Source organism: Lissotriton vulgaris, chromosome 2_1 (genome assembly GCF_964263255.1).
Source record: "Lissotriton vulgaris chromosome 2_1, aLisVul1.2, whole genome shotgun sequence".
NCBI classification, from domain to species: Eukaryota; Metazoa; Chordata; class Amphibia; order Caudata; family Salamandridae; genus Lissotriton; species Lissotriton vulgaris.
Genome location: NC_141687.1, coordinates 505057918 through 505078584, shown reverse-complemented (window position 1 = coordinate 505078584; position 20667 = coordinate 505057918). Strand labels below are relative to the sequence as shown.

The following is a 20667-nucleotide window of genomic DNA, read 5'->3' as shown; positions in this document are numbered from 1 at the left end:
CTCTTATTTTGTAGCAACCAATCAACACAGTGAATACAAAAATCTTTATCCAATGGGTGCGCGGCCTTTCGCGAGACCAAGTCTCACGCTCCGGCACTCACCCCTCCCTTACAAATTCAGCTTCGCTACACACCCGCTGTCCTGACCAATACCAGCGCGGCACGGAGTGACGTCAGAGCAGTTTTCCGCCCGACTCCCTCCTTCACAAGGTAACGGAAACTTTTAACTTTTCCTAAAGTGCGAGCACAAAATTTAGTTACTAACACACAACGTCTGCCACTGTGTCTGAGTGTTCTAAATAGATAGAAAAAATTTCTCTCACTACAAGTAAACCACTTCTGTCTACTTTTCATTCACTCCGGATAGACTTCTTTGCCTAACCTCTCACACGAGTAATATAGAACCCGTTATTCTTCTGACTCATCCACTTTTGTCAGGGATATGTACTGAGCCAGGATTTCACCAGCGGACTATTTTACTTACCAGTCAAGCCTTAGAGACCCTCTTACTCCTTCCACATGTGACCCTTTCTAGGTGATATCACAAGGGAAGTTTTAAACAAAGGACTCGTCACTATCAGTTATACAGATGCAAAAAGATCCTAATTAGTGCTTCCAGGTATTCCTAACCCTGCACTAATGACTCTAACAAGTGACTTTTCCAGCTAACCGGATTCTACTCACCGTTAGCTATAGACTTCCCCGGGGATTCGGACTACACTGAACGCTTACAAACAGTTCTTCGTTAATACGACATGTAACACTTATAGCAGCAATGCAACAATCATATACATTTACAAAAAAAAAACTTTATAACAATGCAAAATATTTGAATCAATACAGTAGAAAATTACCAGCACATTTTATTTTCACGGTTTGTTTATCCACTATCCTGTCTACCTATCTTAATTAGTCCTAACCATACTACTGCTACCAGAAAATTACTGATAGAGCGCGCAGGTCACCCGGGTCACAAGTTTACCAATTTTCCCCACGCACTGGGCCCTGACGTGAGTAAACGAGGACTGAATTTGCGTGAACCGGGTGAAGTGGATCAGCAACTGCGCGGACAAACTCGCCCCACTGAGGACCCCGCCTAGCAGACCCGGCAGCAAGAAGGCCCCATGGTTCACCGACGAACTCAAGAGCTCCAAGAAGAACTGCCGAGCCCTCGAGAAAGTCTGGAGAAGGGAACCGACACCGGACAACAGGACCTCCTTCAAACTTGCCACCCGGAAACACCACCAGCTGATCCGCGCCGCCAAGAAAACAGCATTCAAGGACCGGTTGGACAACAACGCACACAACTGCAAGGAACTCTTCAACATCGTGAAAGAGCTTTCCAACCCCAGCGCAGGAAACAACGACATCACCCCATCGCAAGACCTCTGCAACTCCCTCGCTTCATACTTCCACAACAAGATCGCGGACATACACAACAGCTTCAACAACCAACCAACGCACACCATGACCGAACAACCACCCCCCACCACCACCCTCCACGCCTGGACCCCGATCAGCACCGAAGACACCATCCGCACGATGAACTCCATCCACTCCGGATCACCGACCGACCCCTGCCCTCACCACGTCTTCAACAAGGCCGACGCTGTCATCGCACCCCACCTGCGAGACATCATCAACACATCCTTCGACACCGCCACCTTCCCTGAGAGCTGGAAGCACGCCGAACTCAGCGCTCTACTCAAGAAACCCACAGCGGACCCCACCGAACTCAAGAACTACCGCCCCATCTCGCTCCTCCCGTTTCCAGCCAAAGTCATCGAGAAGACCGTCAACAAGCAGATGGCCGCCTTCCTCGAGACGAACGGATCCCTCGACCCCTCACAGTCCGGCTTCCGAGCCAACCACAGCACCGAGACCGCCCTCATCGCCGCCACCGATGACATCCGAGCCCTGATGGACAATGGAGAAACAGCGGCCCTCATCCTCCTAGACCTCTCCGCGGCATTCGACACGGTCTGCCACCGCACCCTAGTACGGCGCCTCAGCAACATCGGCATCCAGGACAAGGCGCTGCAATGGATCATCTCCTTCCTCGACGGAAGAACACAGAGAGTCCGCCTACCACCGTACAAGTCAGAGGCCTCCGAAGTCATCTGCGGCGTCCCCCAAGGATCATCTCTGAGCCCCACCCTCTTCAACGTCTACATGAGCCCCCTCGCGGCCATCGTACGCAAACACAACCTCAGCATAATCTCCTACGCCGACGACACCCAGCTGATCCTCTCCCTGACCAACGACCCCGCCGCCGCCAGAGCCAACCTGCACGAAGGGATGAAAGAGGTAGCCGAGTGGATGACAACCAGCCGCCTGAAACTGAACTCGGACAAGACGGAGGTCCTCATCCTGGGCTCCTCACCCTCCGCCTGGGACGACTCCTGGTGGCCTCCGCCCTGGGCACCGCACCCAAACCGACAGACCATGCACGAAACCTGGGCTTCATCCTGGACTCCTCCATCTCCATGACCAGGCAAGTCAACAACGTCTCCTCGGCGTGCTTCAACATCCTACGCATGCTACGGAAGATCTTCTGGTGGATCCCCACCGAGACCAGGAAGACCGTCACCCAGGCCCTCGTCACCAGCCGACTGGACTACGGCAACGCCCTCTACGCCGGTTCCACCGCCAAGCTCCAGAAGAGACTCCAGCGGATCCAGAACGCCTCAGCCAGACTCATCCTCGACATCCCACGAACCAGCCACATCTCCGGACATCTGAGAGACCTTCACTGGCTCCCCATCAACAAAAGAATCACCTTCCGCCTCCTCACCCACGCACACAAGGCCCTACACGACCAAGGCCCGAGCTACCTCAACAGCCGAGTCAACTTCTACGCTCCCAAACGCCACCTCCGATCAGCCAACCACGCCCTCGCCGCCGTCCCCCGCATCCGAAGAGCGACTACAGGAGGAAGGTCCTTCTCCTACCTGGCTGCCAAGACCTGGAACTCCCTCCCGACCGACCTGCGCCTGACCCAAGACCACCTCTCCTTCAGGAAGAAGCTGAAGACCTGGCTGTTCGAGCAGTAGCGACACCCCCCCCCCCCCCCCCCCCCCCCCAGCGCCTTGAGACCCTACGGGTATGTAGCGCGCTTTATAAGTGTCACTGATTGATTGATTGATTGATATCTTGCACGCCACTATGAGTAATTCAGGGGGTGACACTTACACCACTTACTATTCATGTACCTGACTTACCACAGGCACATTACTCCTAATGGATCAGGAGCTAGCAGTGGACAGGTGACAGGTTTCCTAGGAAAGAATACACTCTAAAAACCAAAAATACATTTGTCCACTTAAATATACTGTAAAATGACCACAGACACCTGATGAGTTTTCAAGGTTTTATCAAAAGATTTTAGAATGGATATGTCAAAATAACAAGCCAAATATACAGTAACACATCTATCAGTAAAACCAAAGTCACAATATAACTATGGATTAGGGCAAGTACCATTAGAATAATTGGGAACGCTATAGGATATGAGCATTTAGTGAACACGCTATTCAGCACAAGTTAAAACTAAGGCGAGGGACATGAACAGGACCTAGAATGTATATTTAAAACTAGGCTACTTATGCTATTTTTATACTAAATTCACTGCAACCATGCTAAAGGAAAGGGAAAAAACTGGAACACACTAATAAAATATGACAGTTTGATAATCTCCTACAGGTGGGGAGAGAAGTGGAACAATTCTAATAAACAATTGCATATAATTTTGCATTTCAAGGTGATAGGGCAATATCACAGGCAAGAGTGCTTTATTAAGAAAAGAAGAGAAAGTGAGAGAAAGACGTAAACCCACAGAGTAATATTTACCTAATTTTAGGAATGAGGACTAACCCTGGCCACGGGTCAGTTTGGAAGGACGGGGACAAGGACCCTCAAGAAAGGAATGCCAGAATGCGAGCAGGTACAGCTCACGGACAGACAGGACAGGATACCCCTCAGGCTTTTGGGTCAGGACTGGGCTCACCAAGGTACGACCAACTCCCACAGCTTCAGAAGCAACGCCAGCGTTACCCCTCTCTGTAAGTAATCCGCCAGTAACCCCGATTGGGTTTTTTCGAATTTTCCCAGCAAAGTGCTTCGCCAGCACTTGAGACTATTTCCACCCCTAGGAGTTTGTGGAAATTAAGAACAGAGTGCTCCGCAGCACTCTAGATTGAGCACCTATAGAGTTCGTAGGGTCAGTGACAGGTCTGCTACTCGGACAAGTCGGACAATTTTCCTAAGCTACACTAGGGCAATTATACTGTTTGGGGACCCTTAGACCACCCACCAATGTTGCAAGTGACAGCTTCGCACATTATGATTGGTCAGGAGAGGTGACTTGGTCATTGTCGCCTCCTAGAATTCAGTGTTCCCATCATTACTAGTAATTTCTGCCTACCCGCCCCCTGGGTTCACGTTCCCATGCATAGGAATACAGCAAGACAATACAGTACATAGCAGGTAGCAACAGTGTTGCTTCGCCCAAGGTAAGATTCAGTCTCCTGGAGATGCTTCCCAGGCGCATTTGGCTTCTGGAGCCAGCTGGCTTGTTTTAGCTTCTGCGCAGTGAGGTTTCTCTCAGGTCACATGACAGTTCTCAGAGGAGCTTCATCATGGCGTAGCTCATGTGTTACCGGCCCCCAAGAGACGCGATACATGAAAAGTAAGCGAGAACAAATTAGAATCATACATAAAAATGATCACACTGTATACCGTGATAGATTTAAACACACCCCTTATTTTATAACAGCAATAGTATTAAAGTTTTAGTGCGAAAAGACAGATAGGCGAAAGCAGCGGTAGCAAGCAGAGAGCGTGGTGAGAGACAAGCGGCCATCTTTACATCAGTGCGCATGAGAAACACAATCCCTCCAAAATGCGAGTGCGTCACATCACATGGGTATGACCGACGCATGCGCAGACTGGATTTCTGCGAAGCAGCCATTTCCTTAGTGCAAGCATTGTGAGGATGACAAGACACACAGGCAAGCCTCTTGGGGACACCCGCGTGTGGGGAAAAACTAAATAAATGACGGACAGTTGGATTAATATGATTATACGTTAGGCGAGGTTCCTGAATGAGAGCAAGTCGCTTTACGTGCGAATCCTTGCTCCATCAGTAGGGCCCTGGCCTCACCTCCTGATGCAGAGTGGGCTGTGGTTTATGGCATGCATGCATGCAGGGAGGGAGGAAGGGATGGTCTCGGCTGCAGCTCCGGCGTCGTACAGTGCCCCTGCTATTGCTAGTGAGCCAGAGGCGCTGAGGTGGTGGTAGTGGTGGTGTTATTGGTATTGGTAGTGGTGGTACAGGTGGTGTTGGTACAGGTGGTGGTGGTGTTGGTATTGGTGGTGGTGGTGGTATTGGTAGTATTGGTGGTGGTGGTATTGGTGGTTGCGGTATTGGTACTGGTGGTGGTGGTATTGGTGGTGATAGTATTGGTGGTGATACTAGTGGTACTGGTGGTGGCGGTATTGGTGGTGGCGGTATTGGTGGTACTGGTATTGGTGGTGGTGGTATTGATGGTGGTATTGGTATTGGTGGTATTAGTGGTGGTATTGATTGTGGTATCGGTGGTGGTATTGGTAGTGGGGGTGGTATTGGTAGTGGGGTATTGGTGGTGGTGGGTGGTATTGGTGGTGGTGGTATTGGTTGTGGTGGTATTGCTAGTGGGGTATTGGTGGTGGTGGTATTGTTGGTGGTGGTCGTATTGGTGGTGGTATTATTGGTAGTATTGGTATTGGTTGTGGTATTGATACAGGTGGTGGTGGTATTCCTGGTGGTATTGGTGGTCGTGGTGGTATTGATACTGGTGGTGGTGGTGGTATTGGTATTGTTTTTGGTGATGGTATTGGTAGTACGATATTGGTGGTGGGGTATTGGTGGTGGTGGGGTATTGGTGGTGGTGGTATTGGTGATACTGGTATTGGTGGTGGTGATATTGGTATTGGTGGTGGTGGTATTGGTATTGTTTTTGGTGATGGTATTGGTAGTACGATATTGGTGGTGGGGTATTGGTGGTGGTGGGGTATTGTTGGTGGTGGTATTGGTGATACTGGTATTGGTGTTGGTGGTATTAGAATTGGTGGTACTGGTATTGGTGGTGGTCGTATTGGTTGTAGTGGGGTATTGGTCGTGGTGGGGTATTGGTGGTGATGCTGGTATTGGTGGTGGTGGCATTGAGGTATTGGTGGTATTATTTGTGATGGTATTGTTACTGGTGGTGGTGGTATTGATGGTGGTGGCATTGGTGGTATTGGTGGTACTGGTATTGGGGGTGGTGGTATTGGTGGGGGTGTTTGAATTGGTGGTGCTGGTATTGGGGGTGGTGGTGGTGGTGGTGGTATTGGTGATTGTATTAATACTCATATTGGTGGTATTGGCACTGGTGGTAGTATTGGTGGGGGTGGTATTGGTGGTGGTATTGTGTTGGTATTGGTGGTGGTGGTGGTAGTATTGGTGAATTGACGGCGGTGGTATTGGTATAACAGATCCCGTGTAACAACTGAAGTAAACGGGCCAGTCGCCATGGGAGAGTACAAATAAAGACTACTAAGGAGGGAATAACAAGCCTATTAATGAATCCGAAGGCATCATTTACGAAAGACAAAGACACAAACCAATGAAAAATATAGGAGAGTGGGTGCAGCTTCTTTCTCATTATCTACTACAGCAGTCTCGCAGAGCAAGCAGTGTGTGAGCGCTGCCGCAAGGTTCGACCTAAAAAGCTTAAACACCTCTTTATAAAGCCATTTCTTTTTTCACTTTGATCTAGCTATTATTTTTTGTCTTGCAACATTATCCTTGGAAATCAGTGTCTAGCAGGCCTCTGCTCTTTTCCCACTTGCATGAGAAACGCAGTGGGTGTTACTTGATAGGTGTTTGGTAGTCTAGTGCTTAATAATAAAAGAAAACATATTCACATATTACATTTAAATGCCGGATATTTGTAATTACCCAAAAATCCCATTTACAACTTGCATTCTTGCTGTAGTAGGGAACATTTTAGCACTGTTCCAAGGAGTTTAACCATTCCATCAAATAAAATCGGATAATTTTCTCCTTAAGCATCTTCCTGTGCCTTGTCCCTCCTGTCATCCTTCTATGTGAACACTTCTGGCTGGATAGTGATCTCCAACTTTGTTGAAAAAGAGAAATTAGAGGACGTTGGAGAAAGGAGAATGACTGTGAGGTAAAAAGAATGGTGTACTTAGATAGATGAAGTGGAGACAGATATGAGGTGGAGATATAAGTGAGATAGGGCAAGATGTACAGTAAAGAGAGAAAGGTGGGGTGGCCAGAAAGATACAGAGAGGTAGAAATTGAAAGAGGTAAATGAAGAAAGATGTACAGAGATATGTCAGGTTATAGAAAAAGTTTTTAGACAATGTTAGAGACTTGGAGAAGAAAATGTAGAGAGAGGGGTGGCGTACACTGAGTGCAGGATTGTGGTATTGTCCATTAAACTAGATGTAAGTGAATTGATCATAGCCAATCAATACAGCAAGCGATCAACGTACTGTATGGGAGCTAGATTATTGTCTGTGTTAACCCAGTTTATTTTGCAAACGTAAGAAATCCCATGTTTCATTAATATTTATTATTAACATTTATAATATTCATGTCTATTGTTGTTAGCTGTTCATCTAATTGCAGAGGCAAGACACAGCACAAGAAATCATTTATCACCATCAAAAGGAGTTTCGTAGATTTTATTTCAAAGGTGATAATGTAGAAGGAGTACCACGTTTTTTATCTCTTTCTATCAGAATTGGAATTCACATTATCATTTTCTCCTACTTTTTGCAGGACGACAGAAATGAAAATCATTTGAAGCATTTAGTAGTTGTGATTTGTAATGACAAATTTCGATAAACTCTTTTGACAATACATTAAAGTCTATTGCTAAGTTTTTTTAAGGTGACCCCATCTTTTGGCCGATTGTTTAACCAATAGAGATGAAGAGAAAATATGAGTTATGTAGCTATGATTACTTCTCAAAGGTCTGATTATGGTTTCGGTCCCGCAGGACAAAGTGCTGGTGCGTGCTATGATTAATAATTTTAAAAACAGTTTAAAGATTTTTGATTTGTATAACTTTCAGAATAGCTTAAAGTGCAAAAAATAAATAAATGTAAAAGCATAAGCTTTTTGGGAGATCTTAAAATTGATAATAGTTATCTTAAAATTGATAATTGTTATAGTGCTTATATAAAATAAGACTGATTGCCTAGGGAGGGCCTACTGTTGTACTAACAGGAAATTCAACCAGCAAATATGCGCATGGGCTTGGCAAAAGATGTTGGCACCTTGTCATTTTGTTTTAGTGTCCTATTTTATTCTGAAGTGATCTTTAAACCAGCGCTAACTAAAATGGTTGCTTCCACAGAGACTGGGAAGGAAAGCTTTTGTTGCTGCAAGAAATTTTGGATGAGTGGTTGAAGGTTCAAGCGACTTGGCTTTATTTGGAGCCTATTTTTAGCTCACCAGATATTATGGCCCAGATGCCAGAGGAAGGAAGACGATTCAACACAGTAGATAAAACATGGAAAGAGAGTATGAAACAAGTCTTGTTGGTAAGTGTAAAATGGACTATGCAAAACAACATAAAATACTTAAAGTGTTGTGCTTGTATGAAAATGTTTTTTGTTTTTATTTTGTCCTCATTTGCCACCTAAGTCCTTTTTATGGCGAGATCAGAAGGTTACTGGCGACATGCTGTCTCAGTTTTACCACTGGTAGGGACAGAAATGGAATGTCTGTGCCTCATCTCTCAGCATTACCGCTTCACCAATATATGATCCCAGTTAGAGCCATGCGGAGAGGTGGAAGTTACAGCCAAACAGACCAGTTTTGACAGCCAGTGCTTTAGCAGTGCCCAGGAACTGGGTCTTTATTTGGATTTCCGGACCTAGCCAGGTCTAGTCTGGAAACCTGCAAAGCCAAGGCATACCAATCATCTATGGAGGGAGATAGCGGGTCTTTCAATCTTTTACATATCTCCCTTTTCACAAGCAGGATGGCGTAGGAAACTAAGTTCTTTGCTGGACTTGGAACACCTTGTAAAATTCCAAAAATCACAAGAGGGAGGTCAAGGCCAATATTGAAGCCGAGAGATGACAATAGGGTCTTACTTATGGCCTACCAAAACAAGGACAGGTGGGAACACTCAAAGAACATGTGAGAATCAGAGGCGGCCTTCAACCCACATTTAGGACAGGCTACTTCACTCCCCTCAGTGAATTTTGAGAGCCTAAGAAGGGAATAATAGGCTCAATGGATTGTAAAAAGGTGGTTCCTACGTAGCCATGCCGGCTTGACAACATCCCACAACATCTTACATGATGCACTCCAGAGGTCTTGCAAATTACAGTCACTTGTAAGAGGAGACCGCTCTGGTCATCCGGTAGCAGAAATACGCCATCCGTTTCGTCCAAGATCAAATTGTACCATATTGAGATTTCCTTCTTGCCAGGGGGTTTATCCACCAATTGAGATATTAAGTAGCTATGTCCTCCTAGAGGAAGTTTGCTTGCTCGGGTAGGCCGAGAGGTGTATGCTCGGGACCAGCTAGATATTTGCATATACTTAAGCCTCAACAAATTTGGTCCAATTTTGTTTTTTACACACTCCTAAGTAAGCAGATCCCCTCCATAAATAAGTCGCCCCACACTTCTTGACCTGCTTCTTTGATCAGCACTGCAAGCCTATCCCCCAACCATGAAGGGCTTTCCGGAAGATCTCATGAAGGCGTCCTATTACCATAGTAGCTTATTTTTACAGATTTAGTTAGCTGGGCCCACATTTTTGCCATCCCCTGTAAAATCTTCAATTTGATTTTTTTGAAAAATTTGGGATCCCCAAATTTAAAAAAAAAACTTGACTGGCTAACCTCCTCTCCCTTAAGCAAAGTTGAATACAGGATCCCTACCCCAGAATCTAACGGCACTTTTAACAGCATCCTGGCGTGGGTAAGCTGAAAAGCCCATGCGTAAATCTGGAGGTCTGGGGCTGCAAGCCCCCCCTTTTCTCTACACCTCCTAAGCTTCTTCCAGGAAATTCTTGGAAGCTGCTTATTCCAAATAAAAGTGCTAATATTGCCCTGTAATTTTTTTATTAGAGATGGATCAAAATATAACGGAATGGTATTAAATAAAAAAGAAATCTTAGGCAAAATAGACATTTTAATTAGGTTAGACCTTCCTAGTAAAGATAGGGGAAGTTGTGCCCATGACTGCAGCAATTTACGACACTCCTTTGCGACAGCCGCAAAGTTTATTGCAGCGATCTTGTTTATATCCTTAACAATGTTAATGCCCAAATACCGCAACTTAGTCCCAGGTCGAATAGTAGTGGTAGGTGGATTCCAAATATACATTCCACGCCATCAGCTCAGTCTTTGACTCATTGATTTCATACCCGGACACTTCCCCAAATTCCGAAGCCTCCTTAAGGATTGCAGGAAAGGCAGTATGAGCCTCTGATGTAAAAACGAGGACATCGTCCGCGCACAGGGCCACCTTTTTCTCCCATCCCCTGTACACAAACGTCTTAATGTTTACATTATCCCTTAGGCATTGGGCAAACGGTTCAATATATAAATCAAATAATAACTGGGAGAGGGGGCAGCCCTGCCGCATTCCCCTCGAAATGTTAAAAGGCTCCGTTAAAGCACCATTAACCAGGATACACGCCTTGGGGTTCTGATATAAAAGACTAATGGTACGACGGAATCCCCCACCAACATTGAACTTAGCCAAGGCCTCCGACAGGTACAACCAATTCACCCTATCGAAGGTCTTGGTGGCGTCCAACGTAAGAACAGCCAAGGGAAGGGACTCCAGTGATGCCATATCAATCGCACCTATCAAATCAAAGGTTAGTTCATAAAGCTGTCGACCCTTCACAAACCCTTTCTGATCCAAGTGCAAGATCTCAGGGGCTACTAGTGCCAACCTCCTAGCGAAAACTGCAGCAAAGATTTTATAATCGACATTCAAAATCAAAATAGGTCGATACAAACCAGGAGATAAAGGTGACTTCCCTGGTTTTAAAATCAACGTTATAGAGGCACTGTCCCAGGAAGCTGGGGGACACGTACCATCCAGTAGAATTTGGTTAAATAATACTCCCAGGAAGGAGACTAATTCCTGCTCAAATACTCTATAAATTTCAGCAGGCAGGCCATCCGGCCCCGCCGCCTTCCCCTTCTTGGCATTCTGGATAGCTGTCCTGACTTCATCCTCTGAGATTTCGATATCGAGGATCGATAGGGCCGGAAGGGTAATTTGACTTAGCCAGTCCTTAATATGTTCAGGATCTGGATTCTTATCTTCCTGATAAATGGATTGAAAGAAGTCCCTAAAGGCCTGCCTAATATCACTATTGGAGGAAAATGTTTGTGAACAAAATGAAATAGTAAAATATCACATTACAGACAGATAGTTTTGTGTTTAGTTCCATTGAATTCAAACCTCCCAGAGTCACATATAGAACAGAGTGCTCTGATATTATGTGATACCACCAGATTTATCCTTTCCAGTCTCTAGAGTTGTCTCTTATGGTGACACCTCTCTTCTGATAGATACATCTGCCGTGTGGATTCCTCACCTTGTGAATATCCCCCTTGCGTCAGCAACGTTCGGAAATTTTCTTCGTAGCACGCCGACGTGGACGACGTCACCGGAGCACGGCATCGCGCGTGACTCCGTCTGACGTCACCGACCCCATATCAGGCCCACGCCGGCGTGATGACGTCAGTTCCCTTTTTTCCGCGTCTCCGACGCTAACGGTTTTCGGGATCTTCAGCGATACCTAGTATCTTTCTGTTTGATAATTGTCACTGTTTCTCTCTTACGACCTTGTTCTTCTCCGGAGATGTCGTCGAGGAAAACAGGCTTTAAGCCATGTAGGTCTTGTGCCCGCATGATGTCTATCACTGACCCACATAAGGATTGTTTGTGGTGTCTTGGTTCGAGTCACGACGTCAAGAACTGCGATTCCTGTTTAAGATGAATCCAAAGGCGCTTCGGGAGCGTGAAGCAAAATTGCTTTTGGCGAAGGTGAAAAAAGACTCTGGGCGACTTTCGAGATCTACGTCACGAAGATCGAGGTCGAAGCAAAGGTCTCGGTCGAAGTCGGGATCGGCGTCGAGGTCCAGAGCGGGCTCGAGGTCTGGAGAGGACTCGAGGTCTAAGGCGAAGTCAAAGTCCAGGGATAGATCTAGGTCTAGATCTAAGTCGGCTTCCGGACATGCTTCGAGCTCTTCGAGGAGAAAGCATAAGAGGAGGAAGCACAGTTCGAGACATCATTCGGGGAAGGAATCCTCTGACTCGAAGAAAAGGTCTCACAAACATCGTAAGGACTTTGTCTCTCCTTCACCTGCTTTGTCAAGAGAATGTTCTCCGGCGCCGGAGCCGGAGCCGGAGCCGGACCCGGAGCCGGTTTCCTCGGAGCATGAAGAAGAGGAGGTGACTCAAGAACCGGCTTCGGTGGAGACTCCTGTGAATCCAGAAGGTCAGGGTGAGGATGTGTCGGGGCGGCCTCCATTGCAACATCCGGTAGGTCCGTACCCTTCCTTTCCTGGTCCTGGACAGGATCCCTCGCATTTTCTCAATGCGATGTTTGGAGTTTATTCTAGGGCGATGTACCCCACTGGAGCGCCTGGTGGCCCCATGGGTCCATTATCGTACAATCTGGGTATTCCTCAGTCGTATGCCCCTGCTCCATTTATGCCTTTCATGCCGGCGCCTCTTTCACCTTGGCTCGGTACGGCTCCACCGAGGTCTTCGACTCCGCATGCGGCTTCGCCGACTCCGGATCGACCTCGTAGTCGAGATCGAGGTACCACACCTGTTCATGACTCTCGTCCTCCTGCTCCGGTTCCTCGTTCGACGTCGGAACCGGCTCTGTCGGAGTCGTTACCGGATCCGTCGACTTCGAATCGTATGGAGTGGTCGAGGCGAAGAGCTCAGCGTCTTCTCGAGCAAAAGGATGATGAAAGTTCGGATGTGGAAGAAGGCGAGCTTCCTGATCATGATGATGATTTCGATGAGCTTCGGGATGCTAGTGGCCTGGAACTCTCTCCCGAGTGGGGTCTTCCTTCGACTTCTGACGCACCATCAAGGGACGTGGCTCCTTATCACGTGGTTATTAGGAAGGCTGCTGACCTTCTTAGCTTAAAGCTGCCCACAGTGGAGTACAAGCCCAACATCCTCACGGAAGTCCTGCATTCTCCTTCTTCGATTGTGGAGCCAACTCTGCCATTTACTGATGCCTTGTCAGATCCAATTAAGGAGATTTGGAAGAGGCCGTTGTCTGCTCCTGCAGTTTCAAGGGTTATTGCAAGGCGCTATAGGGTGGCTCCTGATGACCCTGCATTTCTTTCTACGCATCCATCTCCGGAAAGTCTTGTGGTTCAGGCGGCTTGCTCTAATAGGGCTGCGGGCTCTTTCCCTCAAGTGCCAGCCGACAAAGAGTCTAAGAAATTGGATCAGGCTGCGAAGAAGACTTTCTCTTCTGGGAGCATGGCTCTAAAGTCATCAAATGCTACTTGCCTTTTAGGTAGATATGTGCACGCGCTGATGGACTCAGTGAAGCAATTGTCTTCAAAACTTCCTGAGGAGGATAAGAAAAACTTTAATGAAGTGATCTCTGACACTCAGGCTGCGGCCCGCATGGTCATTCAAAGCGGCATGGACACTGTGGATTCTGTTGCCAGAATTATGGGCTCATCCATTGCGACCAGGAGAGCCGCATGGTTAAAGTCATCTGATTTCTCAGCGGATGTACAATCTACTTTGCTGGACTTACCCTTTGAAGGAACTGGCCTTTTTGGTAAGAAGGCTGATGTGGCCTTGGAAAGGTTTAAGGACAGCCGTGCCACTGCGAGATCTTTGGGTCTGCAGATGAGAGGGTCGGCGGCTAGAAAATTCAAGGGATTTGGTAAATCTTCTTTTCGTCCCTTCAAGCAGGGCCAACAACAGCATCAGCAGCAGCAGCAAAACCCACTATATAGGTCCTATAGAGGTAGACAGAGGGGTCGTGGACGTGGACGTCAAGTCTCCTCTTCCTCCACTTCCTCCAATAATGCCCAACCCCCACCCGCATCAGCAAAGCAGCCCTAGATCCACCATTCTGGATCATGTAGGGCCAGTAGGGGGTCGGCTTACTCACTTTCTACGAGATTGGGAATCGGTTACATCAGATCTTTGGGTTCTCAATCTCGTAGAGAATGGGTATGCACTTTCTTTTCAGGAGTTCCCTCCCAATTACCCTCCTTGCCAAGGTTATTGCTCGGAGGACCACCTGCTTCTCCTGCAGGAGGAAGTCCTGGCACTGTTTCGAAAGGGTGCAATAGAGGTGGTTCCAGAGCAGGAGAGGGGTCAAGGGTGCTACTCCCGGTATTTCTTGATTCCCAAGAAGGATGGCAGGCTTCGGCCGATCCTGGATCTCAGGATTTTGAACCTCTATCTCAAACAGGAGAAGTTCAAAATGCTCACCCTTGCTCAGGTTCTTCTGGCGCTGATGGAAGAAGACTGGATGGTGTCGATCGACTTGCAGGATGCGTATTTTCACATCCCAATCCTGAAGTCGCACAGGAAGTATCTCCGTTTTACGGTGGGATCGCAGCACTACCAGTTTGCGGTCCTCCCGTTTGGACTTACTACTGCGCCTCGAGTTTTCACCAAGGTGATGGCGGTGGTGGCGGCGCATCTCAGAAGGTCAGGGATTCCTGTATTCCCTTATCTAGACGACTGGCTGATCAAAGCAGAGTCGCCGGAGATGGTGCTCCATCATCTGCAGGAGACAACTCAGTTGTTACACAGGTTGGGTTTTTCGATAAACGTACCCAAATCTCACCTGGTGCCCTCCCAGCGCAACCTGTTCATAGGTGCGGTACTGGACACTTCTGTATGTCGTGCATTCCCTCCGCCTCAAAGGATTCGCGACATTCAGGAAATGATTCCTTTATTCTTCAATGGAGCGGTTGTTCCAGTCCTGAAGGTCCTTCGCCTGCTCGGTCTGATGGCTTCTTGCATTCTGTTGGTCAGTCATGCACGCTGGCACATGAGGGTGCTCCAGTGGTGCCTCCGCAGGCAGTGGTATCAGCACAACGGAGATCTCAGGGAGTCAGTGAGGATCTCCTGGGAAGCTGCAGCGGATCTGTCTTGGTGGGGCGTGGAAGGCAACCTGTCACAAGGAAAGCCTTTTCAGCTACCTCCATCAGTGGCCACAGTGATATCGGATGCATCCACTCTCGGGTGGGGTGCTCATCTGGGAGACCTGGAGGTCAAAGGTCTTTGGTCTCCGGAAGAAAGGTTGTTTCACATCAACCTTCTGGAATTGAGGGCGATACGTTTGGCGCTCAAGGCCTTCCTCCCTTCCCTTCGCGGTCGTTCGGTTCAGGTCCTAACGGACAACACGACTGCGATGTGGTACATCAACAAGCAGGGAGGAGTAGGGTCGCAGTGTCTCTGCAGAGAGGCTCTGCGTCTCTGGTCCTGGGTTCAGGACCATCAGATTTGTCTGGTGGCAAATCATCTGGCCGGAGTTCTGAACGTACGTGCAGACAGTCTCAGTCGGCAGTTCTCTGCCGACCACGAGTGGAGGCTTCACCCGGAGGTTGTTCACGACATCTTTCGGATGTGGGGGACTCCTCGGGTGGATCTATTTGCCACTCGCGAGAATGCTCACTGCCCTTCATTCTGCAGTCTCCAGTATCTGATGCAAGGAGCATTGGGGGACGCGTTTCAGTTGAGTTGGGGAGATCGACTCCTTTACGCGTTTCCCCCCATACCTTTGATTCCTCGGGTTCTGAGGAAGATTCGTCAAGACCGGGCCCAAGTCATTTTGGTTGCTCCGGATTGGCCAAGAAGGGTGTGGTATTCGGACCTACTCCACCTATCCTCTCACCCGCCGCTCCGTCTCCCTCACAGGGCAGACCTCCTCTCTCAGTTGGAGGGGCAGGTTCTACACCCCCACCTCCAGACATTACACCTTCATGCCTGGAGATTGAACGGGGCAACTTGAGTTCTTTTTCTCTCCCTCACGAGGTGGTGGATGTTATTCTCTCTGCCAGGCGTGACACCACTAAGTCCATATACTCCTATAGGTGGACAAAATTTGTTTCTTGGTGTAGGGGAGGGATGTTGACCCTTTGAAGGCTCATTTGTCTAATATTTTACAATTTGCCCTTTATCTGGCACAGCAAGGTTTGGCTGTGTCCACGGTCAAGGGTTATCTTTCGGCCTTATCGGCGTTTTTATGTTTGCCGGATCAGCCTTCTCTCTTTAAATCTCCGGTGGTTTTGAGATTCTTGAGGGGTCTCTTGAATATGTTTCCTCCTACTCCTTTTATTGTTCCTCATTGGGATTTGAATCTTGTGCTGACCTTTTTGATGGGTTCTCCCTTCGAACCCTTGCACAAGTGTCCATTGAGGCTTCTCTCTTTTAAAACTATTTTCCTCGTTGCAATCACCTCGGCAAGGAGGGTAAGTGAGCTTCAAGCTCTAAGTTCCAAACCCCCGTTCCTGACCATTCATGCAGAAAGGATGGTTCTTAGGACCAGGGCTGCTTTTCTGCCTAAGGTGGTGACTCCTTTCCATCTTGGGCAGTCCATTACCCTCCTCCCCCTCACCCGTCTAAGGAGGAAGAGAGGCTGCATCGCCTGGACCCTAAGAGGGCGGTGTCTTTCTATCTGGACAGGACTAAGGACTTCCGGGTGGATGACCAGCTGTTTGTTGGCTTTGCTGGCTGCAAGAAGGGCAGAGCGGTGCACAAGCGCACTCTTTCAAGGTGGATAATCCTGTGCATCAAGATCTGCTACTCCCTTGCGGGTAAGGACCCTCCTGAGGGTATTAGAGCTCATTCAACTAGAGCAAAGTCTGCAACATCTGCTTTGTCTAGGGGTGTGCCTGTTGAGGATATTTGCAGGGCCGCGACTTGGGCCTCCCTCCACACTTTCGCGAAGCATTACTGCTTAGATACCGAGGTGAGGAGGGATGGCCACTTCGCGCGTTCTGTCCTCCAAGACTTCCTGGTGTAGCAGAGTGGACACCCTCCTCCGGGAGTGGGGACTGCTGTGGGAATCTATTCACAAGGTGAGGAATCCACACGCAGATGTATCTATCAGAACAAGTTACTTACCTTCGGTAACGCTTTTTCTGGTAGATACTATATCTGCCTGTGGATTCCTCACTGACCCACCCGCCTCCCCGTTGTCTACTCTGCTATACCTGGTCTTTCTGTATATATGATTATAATACTGTTGTATTGATTTGGTTCTATTTGTACTGTGTACATTGTATACTTGCATATTTGCTATCGTTGGTCCGTCCGTGTGCCTCGAAGGCACGGAAAAAAGGGCGGAACTGACGTCATCACGCCGGCGTGGGCCTGATATGGGGTCGGTGACGTCAGACGGAGTCACGCGCGATGCCGTGCTCCGGTGACGTCGTCCACGTCGGCGTGCTACGAAGAAAATTTCCGAACGTTGCTGACGCAAGGGGGATATTCACAAGGTGAGGAATCCACAGGCAGATATAGTATCTACCAGAAAAAGCGTTACCGAAGGTAAGTAACTTGTTCTTCTTTCAACCTGTTGCCAACCCCCCACCCTCTCTCTCTCTCTCTCTCTCTCTCTCTCTCTCTCTCTCTCTCTCTCTCTCTCTCTCTCTCTCTCTCTCTCTCTCTCTCTCTCTCTCTCTCTCTCTCTCTCTCTCTCTCTCTCTCTCTCTCTCTCTCTCTCTCTCTCTCTCTCTCCATGAGAATTATGATTGTATTGTCTCGTTATCTAATTTTTATTTTTTTCCTGTGGTTTTATGATTGTAATAATGTACTTTTATGGCTCGAGTTGGCCAAAATAAAGTTATTCACTAGAACTAACTGGAATTACATTTTATTTACACCTCTTGTCCTCCCACAATGAGTTTACTCCTTTCTCCTCAATCCATTTTTATTACTTTTTGTTGCCTCTCCCATTCATCGCTCTTAATTTTTCCCCTTTTTATTGTTCCGTTACATTTCCATTGTATGCAGTCACCCTCTTAATAGGGCTCTATCATTTGCTTGCTACTGCTCTCATATCACTCTGTCCAGCATTGTTCTACCTGCAATGGGATTCTTATAGCCAAGAAACTATAACAGCAAACCAACTTCTAGTTCAAGAATTCATGAAAATCATGATAGTGTAGGCTACTTGCCTGTCATGGCTTCAAGTGATAATTCCTATTCGTTTTGGCTGAGGAAATAGAAAACAGTTCCATTCACTAGCCTATCTTTTCCAGCTCACACAGAAAACCCTCTTGGCAGAACCCCCGCCACTGGAAATGCGAATGGAAGGGTCTATTTATTTGGATGGGCCCTATTTTGCTCTGTCTGTCAGCTTTCCTCTTGGCCAGGTCCATCATATTGATCCAAAAGGTTTTCTGTGGTGGTTAGCTGTCCTACAAGAAAACTCCTAGTGCTTCGGGGACATTCATTTTAAGCCTTCTTATGAACAATGCAAAATACCTAGAGTTGGCCTTGAGTCCGCTTCTTACTCATGATTGGATCGCTCTCTCGTTTACCTCACTTCCCTCCTCCTGATTTGATGGCTCAGCTTCAAATTATTCTGTTTGTCCTGTCCAAGCGCGTTTCAGTCTCACAGTGTGTTTTGTGTGCATTTATATTTCTACTGTGACATCAAATCTTTCATTATCTTACCACCTCACCAAATGGCTACTTCCCTCGTAACCCTCAACTTTCTTAGCCCTTTTGCACTTTGAGTGCCACCCACTATTTTACTGCTATATCGCCCACTACCATGCTCCCCAGTTCTGTGCTGCCAATAAAGCTATGTTTATTTATTTATTTATTTGCATACTTATAACGCGCTGGGAATCGACTCCATGAGGAGTATCTCCGCGCCTTTAGCAGCATCTGGGACCAAAGCAGGCTCTATCTTAAGGTTAAGTAATGCCTAAACGGAACTAGTAATTAAACAGAAAAGTTTTTAATTTTTTCCTAAAAGGAAAATGTTCCTTACAGACTCTAATGTCGTAAGGAAGTTCATTCCAGAGCTTTGGTCCTGCTACGGACAGAGCCCTTCCTCCTTGTCTGGTCTTCCAGAACCTGCGGACACATAACAACTCTTGATCACCAGATCTAAGAGTTCTCGAGGGGATGTAAGGAACACATTTTTTAGTTAAATAGTCAGGACCTTTACCAGTGAGGCATTTATGGATGATGCAGCACGTTTTAAACAACACCCTCTGTTTCACAGTAAGCCAATGCAGTTGATTCAGCAATGGTTTTGAGGGTGTACGTGCTGGGGCATTCAGAACCAAGCGTGCTGCCGTGTTCTGCACGACTTGGAGTTTGTTAATGATGCCCTCATTGGCGGCTAACAGCAAACCATTACAGTAGTCCAGTCTGCTCAACACAAGCGACTGAACTAGAGTTTTCCTGGTGGTGTCAGGTAACAGGGGGAATACCCTTCGGAGAAGACCAATAACATGGAAGCAGGAGCCTACCACTTGATTAGTATGATGTTTAAGGGCGAGCTCCTGATCCAGTTTGACTCCTAGATCTTTCACTACCCCTTTGGGCACAGGGACTGGGCCAAGGTCTTGAGGCCACCAGTCAGGAGTCCACAATCGTTTGGCTTCTCCAAAAAGCATCACCTCAGTCTTTGAGACGTTACACTGAAGGAAGTTTGCTGCCATCCAATGAGCCACCTCTTTCATCCCCCGGGCAAAGGAGTTACGCACCTCAGGAGTCATGATTTTGAAGGGGAAGAGGAGTTGAGTATCGTCTGCATACGATACAGGGATAAACCCGTGGGATCTCATGATGTTAGCTAGGGGTGCCACATAGATGTTAAAAAGCGTTGGGCTCAAGCAGGAGCCCTGCGGCACCCCCTTTGAGATCTCCACCTCCTCTGACTGGTATGGGCCCAGTATGACTCTCTGAGTGCGCTTGGTGAAAAAGCTCCTTAGCCAGGCCAGCGCCTTGCCTCCCAGACCGATGTTAATGAGTCTGGAGGTCATGATATCATGTGACACAGTGTCAAACGCCCCTGACAGATCTAAAAGCACCAGGATAACGGAATAACCCTTATCCTGTAGCATATGAAGATCATCAGCGACGGAGAGCAAGGCGGTCTCAGTGCTGTGCCTGGGCCTGAACCCCGATTGAGAAGGGTCAAGTCCCCCCGCACTTTCTATATATTTAGATAAGTGCCGATTTACAAACTTCTCAGTAAGCTTCCCCAGAAAAGGGAGGAGGGAGATGGGTCTCAGATTTGTCAGATCGGTCCAGGGAATGGAGTTATTCTTACGTAGAGGTCTGACCAAAGCCTGCTTCCAGCCTTGGGGAACTTCCCCTGTGCTCAGAGAAAGATTGAGTACTTGCTGAATTCCTGCACCCAGCTCATCGCTAAGAAGAGCCATAACCCGTGCTGGAATAATATCTGAAGGACACCCACTCTTTGTTTGGGTGATAAGGGTGGTTATCTCCTCCAAAGATATTGGCGGGAAGACTTCAAGCTTACTGGTCGTATTTTCTACTGAGCTAGAATGAGGCTGGACCATGCTATCAACAGTACTCATATTGTTAGAGGTGGATTTAGTGGCTAAGATCTTCGTATAAATGCCATCTATTTTTC

General features: G+C 47.6%; 1 protein-coding gene across 1 annotated transcript in view; it reads left to right on the top strand.

Annotated features, from left to right (window-relative positions):
• The window catches only part of DNAH7 (dynein axonemal heavy chain 7), a 1812153-nt gene that overhangs the window by 395636 nt on the left and 1395850 nt on the right, over positions 1-20667 (top strand). Inside the window, exon 18 of the mRNA XM_086955398.1 lies at positions 8411-8597. Within this exon, the coding sequence (XP_086811524.1) occupies positions 8411-8597 (187 nt within the window). The remainder of the gene's footprint in view (positions 1-8410; positions 8598-20667) is intronic.